The sequence below is a fragment of the Papaver somniferum genome, chromosome 7 (assembly GCF_003573695.1).
Source record: "Papaver somniferum cultivar HN1 chromosome 7, ASM357369v1, whole genome shotgun sequence".
Lineage (NCBI taxonomy): Eukaryota > Viridiplantae > Streptophyta > Magnoliopsida > Ranunculales > Papaveraceae > Papaver > Papaver somniferum.
This window is the reverse complement of record NC_039364.1, coordinates 140,554,786-140,567,461: the sequence shown is the minus strand read 5'-3', so window position 1 is coordinate 140,567,461 and position 12,676 is coordinate 140,554,786. Positions and strand designations below refer to the sequence as shown.

Genomic DNA, 12,676 nt, shown 5'->3' with positions numbered 1-12,676 from the left:
TCGGCGTTATTTCTATTGATTGGATAAAGTCCAAGGAGAATATCGCGCAATCTTTGACGAAAGGTTTATCCCAAGAGATAGTTAGAAATGCATCAAGGGGGGAGGGGCTTAAGCTCATAAATTAAACTTGCCATGAAGGATACTAAACCTTGCTGACTGGAGATCCCAAGATCAAGGTTTCGAATGAGACAACTAATTTGTGGTGGGTAAAGGTAAACACTATTAGAGAATTTTATTCTCTGTCCCTTCCCTATGGTGTAGACGTGATAGTGTGACTGCATGTGAAGGATGAATTTTAAGAAGTCTTAATGAGTTTTATACTTTCAATTTAAGATTGAAGTGGGGTGTAACAGTAACACTCTTTATGGAAACTCACCTATCTGAATGAGGAAGTGGGCCGCTTCCTATGAGAATATGAGCTTTGATTCTCTAGAGCATTCTGAGAAACAAGATATGTCCAGGGCCAAATTGGACAAAACGGCACGAGCTTGGCAGCAATCTTGGAGATATCACCCGTGGTTATTATCACGAATTACATCAAATGCTAGCAGTTCAAGACATAGTTCACTGTCTCTATCAAGTAATTCCGGTAATATCTCACTAAGCAAAGGTTCAAGACCTCATGGACACCTCTGCCTAAAATGGTATTTCCTGCGCTTTTTATGTGATTTTCGTTTTGATGGTTTTGGTATTACTGGAACTTAGGACCTAAAGGTCACTACGGGTTCACTAGTTCATGATTTTTCACTTTGGTGAAAGATACCTATAGTCTCACCATGTGAGAACTAAAGATGAAAGCTCTCAATACTATTATGATTTATGCAATCCATAGCATGACCCTGGGGTCAACACACTTTTGTGTGAGGGAGAGGACGTAGAAATGACTAGTATGATTTCAACACTTGCACGATCAGTCTGTTTGGATCGTGAGGTTTGGATGTTGATTTACCAAGATCTATCTGTGTTTTCATGTTTTATTGAGTTTTCATTCATGTGGGGGATTGTTGGAAAACGATTAATAAAAAATAATTTTTTAAAGTTTTAATAAAAAATTATAATTTATTGTTTTATTTTGTGAATGAAACTTTTTAGTCCCACATCGTGGAGTTTCCAATTTTTAGTAGTTTTAAGAAACTATATAAACCTTTTAGTCCCGCATCGGGGAGTTTTTCTTCTTAAGTTGTATTTGTCAATTATATAAACAAATTCACTATTTTTGTAAAATCTACGGGAAAGGGGTTGCTCTTTATTTAGAGGGACCCCCAAGGGAAAAAAATATTTTATATTTTTTTCTCAAGCGTTCGAGATTTTCCTTTATGGTTTTTCGGAGTTGCCAAGCTCAAGTTGAGCATCTACTGCATATGCTAGTAGTAGGTGTATTAGGGTGTTTTATCCTGGAGATATCCGTCCGGTGAGGGCTATAGCATCACTCTTGAGTGTAACCGGGCGCTAATGTCTTAAGGGCAACGTGTTGAACACGTGACTCACTCTGTTTTTCCAAAATTTTGACTTGTTGCTGTTGCGGAGATATGGTGAGCTCATTCGTTTCATCAAATCGATCACTTCCATTATAAAGGAGATAAGTATCAATAAATTTTGCTTATTTGATTTTTCCTTGTTTTTGATTATTGCACCCAACAGATGGACATTATGCTTATGAGATAAAATAGAGAACAAACCACCAGTACACATATCTCTACTGATTACCGTGTTAAATGTACTACATGTACCCATTTAAAACGTTGAATCACAATAGCCTCTCACACGAAGGGGTATTTTCTTAACATATATTTCGTATCGAATTTTTAATGCTGAACTCATAACAATAAAACAAGTTACACAACACAAACGTATTACGTTCAAAATCAATGACGTTAATATGACTAATTGACCGGTTTTTAACTGAAATTCAAATCCGTTTAATACTCGAACATTTGTCGTCCCGAATTTTTCTATGTACCCCAAATTTCTCCGAGAAAGTCACATGAGCTACGTTATAACCAAATTACTGGGCTACGTTTTCTACCCATGGCTGAGTTTTATGCACCCGTGTGAGGTTATACTAAATAAGATAGAATTTAGGTGATTTCTGAGAATCGTGGTGCAGTTGTCGAGAAAATAATTAGCACAAAGAACCGTGGGATGTAAAATAGTCTGCTTGGAGTCAAAGGCAATCCCGAAGTGATTGTCCTGTCTAATCAGGTCAGGTCGGTTTTTTCGTCTTGGTCGGCCCCTACTGCTTTAGCAGTTATCTTGTTCTTAGTTCCCCAATTTAGAAGCAAATGTGGAAAACCCCCAAATTTTTTGAATCTAAGTAAATTGAACAATTAACAAAAGTTCATAACGAAGTTCAACATCAAAAAAATTCTATGAATACTGAATTACGATGCAAGATTTTCAATGGAAAAATAGAATTAGAGGGATCAACTATCATTACCTCTGCGAGTTCCTTGGCACAAACATTAGATTTCTGAAGCTCTTGATCATATTTAAGTCTCCATTCAGCTGATTCATCCATTACTTCTCTATTAGCTAGATCAAATTGTCTTCTGCAATAGTTAAATACAAGACCCATATCAATATCAAATCAAGGATAAGAGGAATTTTAAAGAGAGAAAGAGATAGAGCAGGACCGTAAGTATTCTCTATCTTCGGAAGAAAAATCATAATCAATAGTGAAAATGCGAGGGTCTAACAACCACACCCAACAATTCGTTTGGCAATCTGAGAGGACTTACTCCAATACACTTTCTAGAGAATCAACTTGACAGTCATACTCAATCTAGAATAAAGTATATCAAAGAGTTTAATATCTTTAACTCTTAATTCAATCTGCAATCATCAAATTGATATCTGCGAGTCCGATTGAATATAAGAGGAATTACTTGAACGGTACCAAAGACCAACGTTCAAGTTTCAATCAATGTAAATCAACAACCAAAGGTTGGATATTCTAATTGATTGATCATAACGCACAACCTGTGATATTTCAATTATATAACAAAATATAATGCGGAAAATAAATAACACAGACACCTGAATTTTGTTAACGAGGAAACCGCAAATGCAGAAAACCCCCGGGACCTAGTCCAGTTTGAACACCACACTATATTAAGCCGCTACAAACACTATCCTACTACCAATTAACTTCGGACTGGACTGTAGTTGAACCCTAATCAATCTCACACTGATTCAAGGTACAGTTTCACTCCTTACGTCTCTGATCCCAGCAGGATACTACGCACTTGATTCCCTTAGCTAATCTTACCCACAACTAAGAGTTGTTACGATCCAAAGTCGAAGACTTGATAAACAAATTTGTCTCACACAGAAAAGTCTATAGGATTGAATAAATCTGTCTCCCACAGAAATACCCAAGAGTTTTTGTTCCGTATTTTGATAAATCAAGGTGAACAGGAACCAATTGATAAACCGGACTTATATTCCCGAAGAACAGCCTAATATTATCAATCACCTCACAATAAACTTAATCGACTAGCGAAACAAGTTATTGTGGAATCACAAACGATGAGACGAAGGTGTTTGTGACTACTTTTCTATCTTGCCTATCGGAGATATAAATAGCAAGACAAATTTACAATTGCACTCGATCACGATAGAAACAACAAGATCAGATCACGCAACTACAAAGAGAATAGTTGGGTCTGGCTTCACAATCCCAATTGAAAAATCGGGGGGTCTAACAACCACACCCAATATTTCGCTTAGCAATCTGTATGGACTAACTCCAATATACTTTCAAGAGAATCAACTAGACTCAATCTTAATAAAGTATATCAAAGAGTTATATCTCTCTTTCTCGATTTAATTCTTACTCAAGCAAATAGCAATCTGCGAGTCTAATTGAATACAATAGAAATCACTTGAACGGTACCAAAGACCAATGTTCAAGTATCAATCAATGTAAATCAACAACCAAAGGTTGGATATTATAATTGATTGATTCAACTCACAACCTGTGATATTTCAATTATATAACAAAATATAATGCGGAAAAGAAATAACACAGACACTGGAATTTTGTTAACGAGGAAACCGCAAGTGCAAAAAAACCCCGGGACCTAGTCCAGATTGAACACACACTGTATTAAGCCGCTATAGACACTAGCCTACTACAAACTAACTTCGGTCTGGACTGTAGTTGAACCCCAATCAATCTCACACTGATCCAAGGTACAGTTATTCTCTTTACGTCTCTGATCCCAGCAGGATACTTCGCACTTGATTCCCTTAGCTGATCTCACCCACAACTAAGAGTTGCTACTACCCAAAGTCGAAGACTTTAATAAACAAATCTGTATCACACAAAAAAGTCTACGACAATTGATAAATTTGTCTTTCACAGAAATACTTACGAGTTTTGTTCCGTATTTTGATAAATCAAGGTGAACATGAACCAATTGATAAACCGTACTTATATTCCCGAATAACAGCTCAGTATTGTCAATCACCTCGCAATAATCTTAATCAACGCGGCGAAAGAAGATATTGTGGAATCACAAACGATGAGACGAAGATGTTTGTGATTACTTTTATATCTTGCCTATCGGAGATATCAATCTCAAGCCAATATTTGCGATTGTACTCGTACGATAGAAACAACAAGATCAGATCACACAACTACGAGAAAGTAGTATCGGTCTGGCTTCACAATCCCAATGAAGTCTTTAAGTCGTTAACCTGGTTTTCAAGAAGAAACCTAAGGTTAAAGGAGAATCGACTCTAGCTAATGCAACTAGTATCACACAGGAGGCGTGGGGATTATTTTTTACAGTTGCTAGAGTTCTCCATATAGTCTTTCAAATCAGGGTTTGCAATCAATGTTAGCTTAGTAACAAAGCATTCAATATTCACCGTTAGATGAAAACCTGATTAGATTCAAGCTAATATCTTTCAACCGTTGGATCGAAAACTTAGCTTGTTACACACAAATGAAATGGACGATTTTAGGTTTGTGTAACCGTACCCAAACATGTACATTCGTTGGTTCAATAGTACTTAACCAAATGGTTAGCCATATGAGCACTTTCATATCAACCATATTCTTCTTCACCATAACTAGTTCAAATGACTCAAATTAACTAGTTAGAGAGTTTTTCAATTACTTAGATCTTATAGAAGTATACAAGACACAATCGAAGCAAAAACGATTTGATTCACTCGAATCAATTCATGAACTTTATACCCACGGTTTGCAAACTTGCATTCCTTAATTTATATAAGTATAAGTTCATAAATAATCGTCTTTAGAAATAACCAACTCAAGTACGCGGACTAGGTTTGCGGACTTAAGTTCCCGGAAGGAGTTCACAAACTCCAGCAGATTTTCTCGGGATGAGAACTTCCGCCAGTTCGCGGACTGGGTTCGCGGCTCTTTTTCCGGTTTTCCTGATCAATAAAGTATGCATACTTTGGTTCAAGGAATAAGGACTTATACATATATGTGTTGCTACATAATGCTTATATCCAACATTGGTTATATATTCTGAACTCTCATTTCAATCATTGAAACATTCGTAGAGGATGTTATATAGTTGTTATTCATAAACCATTTTTCGTCAAAGCCATTTTCAAAGTGATTGAAACATAACATGACTTTCGTCACTAGGTAAAGATGAACTTGGCCAAAGCGAAAGCTTACCAACACATATTTCGAGAAATAGATAGGCGAGATAAACTCAGCTCGAAATAGCAAATGTGTATAATCAAAGTCTATATAGCAAAATGACTTTTGTCTCAAGATATGAGATAGAGTAGATAGACTTTTGAGTGATAGATAAGTTCAAGTCTCCACATACCATTTAGTCGATGAAGTTCCACCAGTTCCTTGAGTAGTTCTTCGTCTTGTATAATGATCGCCATGGAGTTCTTGAGCTCAACTACACTTTCTATCCTAGGCTTAGGCTTAGCTATAGTAGACTAGATATCAAGACTTATAGTTTTGATCACTAACATTGACAAACATGCTTGAGATAGCAACGCATGCGAGTTCGACCGAGCAGTGCTCTAATACCAACGAAGTCTTCTGAAAAGACGAGGGTACCCAAATATACCTCAATCTAAAACTTTTCCACCTATAAGTCCTTTCTCCGAAAGTGATTGTCTATGGACTGAGTCGAGATAATACAACTAATTGATTCACACTCGTGTGATCGTCTATGGATATGAGATCGAGACAATGCAACAAAAAAGTATGTTTACTTGATAAGAGGTTCAGACTTAACCAAACACAATAGGAAAACTATCAAGTAAATAGGAATTAACGTTTGTGTATTTTACTTCTAATTATAATAAAAATAATTATAATTGCAGAAATAGAAAAGTAAAAGACACAACAAGGTTTTGTTAACGAGGAAACCACAAATGCAGAAAACCCCCGGGACCTTGTCCAGAATTGAATACTCTCAGGATTAATCCACTATAAAAAATCAAACCAACTTCGTATAGTTGAGACCAAGCAACTAAACCTATAGTTCACATAGTTCCGTCTGTATTCCCACGCCTCCAACTTGTAAAAAGTCACGTACTTGGAAGAATTCCTTTGGTTCGTATTCCAAACAGTAAAGGAACAACAAATCTGTTTGGTATCAACTTTTTTCAACCAAGTGATGTGAGTTCGACAAAAGGCTCTTCTGTTTATCTCAACAAACTCCTTTGTCAGGTCCTTAGATCTATTTACTAACAATTACTGAATTAATCGTCTAGATTTTGCAATCAATACTTTGAATCACAAAGAAACGTATTGATGCCGGTCTACTCAACTAATCAATCTAATCTACCACAAGGATAAACTGATTATAGTTGGATCCTCTTTAACCGAAACAAGTATTGTGCACACCAAAGATTATGAACCCAAATCAGAAATCTTCAAAGTCTTCCTTGTCTTCAAATCTTCTTATATCTTCAGTAAACACCTGCACACAATCAACTTGAATCTCTTGTGATCAATCACGCACAAAACGAAGTCTGTTAAAAATAGATTATCACAAGACATCTTTAGAACTACAAACAGTCTAAAGATCCCCGTCAAAACTTCTATCTAGTTTGAGTGAATCTTATATCAGAAGAGAAGATTCTCAAGCATAAACAAACTAGGTGCAATCAAATTTCAATAACCGTTAGTCAATCAAATTAATCGAAAACTAATAATAAACCGCAATTATCTAGTTTCCCACCAATGGTACTAATAGAGTTTCTCAATCCCAAAGAAGTCTTTAAATCGAGCGGCCGTAAGAGATTTCACCTAATTAGCTTACTTTCCTCTCCGAATAGGCGGCTCCACCAGTAACAACACAACTAGGTAGTTTTGTTGGCTCTGAGGATTAGCTTGCTAGAAATGTAAACATTGATATTTATAGAACAAGGAAGTTTGGAAACCAATGAATTTCCAAAACCGAAAATATTCTCAAGATATGCAATATATTCCAGATTCGGTTTCCATAATTCTTGGAAATGCTTTGTCCAAACATTGACCGAAAATCTCTTATAAAATCTCCAATTAATAAATGCACATTACCAATTTTACTTTTCCAAAAATAAAATTAAAAAACTTAATTAAAAGATTCTCAACTTATTTTTCGATCCGGGATTTTCCTTTAGCTATTAAGGAATACCTTTGAACAACAAAAGATAAGCGTTACTGCACATGTTCAAAGTATGTCGACCTCTTTACTTTGTAAGTCCTCTTTCATACTTACAATCTTGAAACCGATTTGACACACTTCCAAACGAGTTTAGAATTGGTTCATCTGACTTTCATGAACTATGTGATTGATTAAGAACAGTCAATCACAAATCATGGGTTTCACGGTTCTACCAAAACAAGTTTAGGTTCTACCTCCATGTGAGTATTGTGCATAGTCACACTAGATTTCCAAAAATTCGGTTGACTAGGTACTAGAATCGGTTCCCCACATACTTATGGTAACTACTTGTATTTGTTGCACATGTCCATAGGATCGGTTCCCCTTTCACTAAAAACTTGTTGCACATGTTCATAGGATCGGTTCCCCCATCTACTAAAAACATGTTGCACCTCTTACAAGGATCGATTCCCCTCTTGTGATTGGTTGCACCTACTCATATGATCGGTTCCCCTTTGCCTAGAGTTGGTCATACCAATAACACTAAATATATCATACCATCTCATGTGATTACTTAAGATCGATTTCACTAATAAAAGTCATGCCAATACAAAAGTCAGGCCTTGTGAATATTTTTACCAAGAACATAAACAAGTCATGAGCGGTTATACTAATCACACATATTGGTAGTTCAAAAGATATGCAATGAATAACAATACCAATACGCCTAGCAATTTCCCTTTCGATTCACGAAACAAGTTCATGAATTTACTTCCTTTAAACGAACGTAAAACATTGTTTCCTAGGATGAAATCTTCACCTCATACCCATACATAATCACAATAGCATTCAAACGATTATGTCAATATATTATATACGAAGTTCAAAAGATAAGCACTCTACTTCGTATTGTATTCCTTAATACTATGTCTAACTAGAGAGTAATCATTCATGCTTCGCAGTTATGTTTTCAATATGCACGACTTGAAAGATACGTCAGGGAATGAAACATTTCAAGTCAAATATCACTAACCTCAAGTGGAAGGATGGTGTTGTCATTGTAGCTCCATACTTCTTCAATTTTTCAAGTCTTCGCAATACTTGTAATGTCTCATATCCTAATACTTTCAAGCTAACCTATACAAAGTTGAATCTAGTACATAATCAAGCGACTCTTTAAATGAGTTTTGGTTCACTAAAATATGACAACCAAACTTGACATACCAACGCTTGGTGGGTTCAACCGAGCTATGCTCTAACATCTTCAAGTCGTTAACCTACAGGGTCTCGAGAAGAAACCTAAGGTTAAAGGAGAATCGACTCTAGTTATGCAACTAGTAACACACAGGAGGTGTGGGATTAGGTTTCCCAGTTGCTAGAGTTCTCCTTTATATAGTTTTCAAATCAGGGTTTGTAATCTAAGTTACCTTGGTAATAAAGCATTCAATATTCACCGTTAGATGAAAAACCCGATTCAACCAAGCTAATATCTTTCAACCGTTAGATCTAACTTAGTTTGTTACACACAAATGAAATGTACCCTCATTTAGGTTTATGTAACCGTACCCAAACGTGTACACCATGTTGGTTCACAAATAGTTAACCGAGCTTAGCCATATGATTACTCTCATATCAACCTTATTCATCTTAACTATAACTAGTTCAAATGACTCAAATGAAACTAGTTAAAGAGTTGTTCAATTGCTAAATTCTCATGGATTTATACAAGAACACAATTGAAGCAAAATCGGTTTGATGCACACGAATCGATACATGAACATTATAGCCACGGTTTGCAATGATTGTATGCCTTATTGATAAATGTTTTAGGTTCATGTACAACCGATTTTGGAAAGTAACCACTTAAGTATGCGTACTTCAGTAACCGTATTTGAGTTTGTTTTAGTTTTTAAACTCAGCAGAAATTCACGGACGTGAACTTCTGCCAGTATGCGTACGGGTACGCATACTTACCTAGTCTCCTACAACCTTTTTGTATACACACAAGTATGCACTCTTTAGGCTCCCGGTTTTGGACTTATACACTAATGTGCAAACACACTATTCTTATATCCAAAGATGGTTACAAGATTCTAAACTCTTTATTTCAATCATTGAAATATTCTTCTATAATGACAATATCCGTTTTCACACACTATTCGCATCAAAGCAATTTTCAAGATATTGAAATAATTATTATCAAAATATTCCAAGTCTTACACCAAATGATTGTATCACACAAACCATGTAAGATGTTACTCGGCAATTTTCTCATGATATAAGATGAACTTGGTCGAAGCGAAAACTTACCAACACATGTTTCGAGAAATATGTAAGCGAGATATACTCAGCTCAAAATCTCAAATGTGTATAGAGAAAACTATATCGTAACACGACTTATGTCTCAATATAGGAGATAGAGTAGAAATAGACTTTCCAAGTGATAGATGAGTTTAAGTCTCCACATACCTTTTGTCGATGAAGTTCCACAAGCTCTCCTTAGTAGTTCTTCGTCTTCAAGTGATAAACGTCGTGAAGTCTAAGCTCAACTACACAAACTATGTCCTAGCCCGAGACATCTATAAATAGGCTAGAAATCAAGACTTATAGTTTTGATCACTAACATTGACAAACATGCTTGAGATAGCAACGGATGCGAGTTCGACCGAGCAGTGCTCTAACAATCTCCCCCTTTGTCAATTTTAATGAAAAACTATCACTACATATCGATTACAAAATAGATAAAAAATTTAGCTTCTCATCCAAATGCTTGATCTCCTTGGCATCTTCAACACGACTCGAAATCTTCGTCACTTCCAAGTACTCCATGATCCTAAAGGTTGTAAGTTCAGCATCATAGTTGTTGAAGATCCGTAGCGATAACAATGAGAAAACAAATGCTCTCAATCATTGTTACACAATATCATATTATTATTACACAGCATCAAAGTTCGATTGTATTATAACTTTGACAACAATACTATGGTGATATGTATCACTCACCCTTAGTCAATACTTCATCTCGACATGAAAACCACTCCACCTTACATAATGATCCGTAAACCATATGTATTTGTAGTATCACACTACATATTAATTCTCCCCCTTTTTGTCAATATAAATTGGCAAAGGTACGAAAACTAGTGGGATCCTCATGAAATTTTCATAGAGATACTTCATGACCAAAAAAGAATACCATATCAACTTATTTAGATGCCATCATAAAGCCGAAGCTAAATGCATTCATCAAGGAGTTTATAAAGATACAAGATAACCCCTATGATATTCCACAGCCGCACTCCCCATAAAGATTTGGCAATTAAGCACAAGTTCAAAAAGAACTCTCCCTCATAAAATGTCATTGCCGAAAGAACAACAAAGGAGACCTTACTTTCACAAGAAAAAAAAGGATTTCTTTGGACATAACCAATGACATGAAAACATGAATTTGAATCCAAAGTATTCAATTGATTAATTCAATCGAAATGCACAACTAAATTAACCACAAGAAAGTTATGAATTCAATTGGTCATGCTCGTCATAAGAGGACTTACGAAGCAACAACTGAATTAATCATAAGAAAATGATCAACTCAATCAGTTATGCTCAAACATAAGAAACTTTACGGAGCAACACAATATATGTCTTTGAGGGTAAAAACTGGTTCTGCTATTTTTGGTAAATTTGGGCGTATTGATGAGAAAAGAATTCAAACCCTAAACAATGCACTGCACGGGAGTACTTTTAGATTCGAAAGATCAATCTTTAAGACTCTGGCCTAAACCAAGAAATGGTCGTTCCAGATTCAATTCGGTCACAAAGTGAAGGAGAAGGGTTGATCTTAGGGAGGGAAGCGAAGAAGGTGTTTGAGATCAAAATGTTGAATTATGAAGGTGTGGCTATTTATGACCTGTATCAGAATGTGGAACTGGCTTGCATAATGTAAGCTATCAGTTCTGGGTGTTTTATGGATACTGTGTTAACAACACTCGTGTCATTGTCGAAATAGGTTGAAAACCTATTTATACAAGTCATTTGAGCGCAACAATGATCTCGTAGGAAGTGGAGGAGGTTAAGTAACGGAGTAATGGAGTCTTGTAAGAGGTGGTGCTCATTGAGTGGTCACACCTTCACCCACTACTCCATCATTGTTAACCGTTCGTCCTTTCCTGACACGTTCTCGTAATGGGCATGTTGCACGCCGCACGCTGTAAACTGCCAGACCAATACCCCAGTAAGTAACCCCCAGTTTATGAAATGTTTGAGTAGGTGGGACAAGTCGTGAGACTTGCCGCAAATTATAGCATACATCTTAGGACATCCACTCATCAAACACTGCATTGATTTGTCAGAGCTGCCCACAAATGCCAATGATAGGAATTCCAAGTTTTTCGCATACTTCCCTATGTACTCAAATGCCAAATCCGTAAGTAAGCCTGAGACAGAAAGCCTCGTGAGGTTAGTACATCTCTTGACTACTGAACCAAAAGCTTCATCCATTGGTTCATTAGTCGTGTAGTCAGGCTGGCAAGGCTTCAAGATGCAGAGACGGAAGTGGGTAAAATTAGGGCAGTTTTGAACCACAGTAGCCACAGCAGCATTTGTCATCTGCCGACAGAAGTATAGAACGTAGTGAAGTTTTGGACAGCCACGGGATACAGCAATGAAACCAGCATCTGTCACACCAATATTTTCCCCAAGTACAACGTCTGGATCAGAGGGGTCTGCAGGGAATACACGGAGCTCCTCAAGCAGTGGACAGTGGGAAGCAACGGCTTCTAGGCCTTTGTCTTCTACTGTGTCTAACACCTGCATTAAGTTACTGGACTCTTATTATAACAGCAATAAAAACAATTGAAAGAGTAAAATCACAATAGTATATGACGAGTTCCTGAAATTAATCCTACTCCTGAAGTACCTTCAGTATAACCCGGAAAAGGGCTATGGTAATGAAGGTAAAATCAAGTGATGTTACAACAAATTCTATACCAAAATATTTGGTTTATCAGCAAGTATCAGATGTCAGAACTTTTTGACCAGGGTTCGAATCTGCAAGGTATTGCCCAGTACTA

The 12,676-nt window shown here is 36.5% G+C and overlaps 1 protein-coding gene across 1 annotated transcript; it reads right to left on the bottom strand.

Moving 5' to 3' along the window:
* Positions 1-2,259: 2,259 nt before the first annotated feature.
* On the bottom strand, positions 2,260-12,427 carry LOC113295315 (protein AUXIN SIGNALING F-BOX 2-like). The gene is made up of 3 exons (XM_026543664.1): positions 11,914-12,427; positions 2,438-2,549; positions 2,260-2,310 (listed from the first exon to the last, which is right to left on the bottom strand). Exons 1-3 carry the CDS (start codon positions 12,417-12,419, stop codon positions 2,260-2,262), a joined length of 669 nt encoding a protein of 222 aa, XP_026399449.1. The 5' UTR covers positions 12,420-12,427.
* Positions 12,428-12,676: the final 249 nt, after the last annotated feature.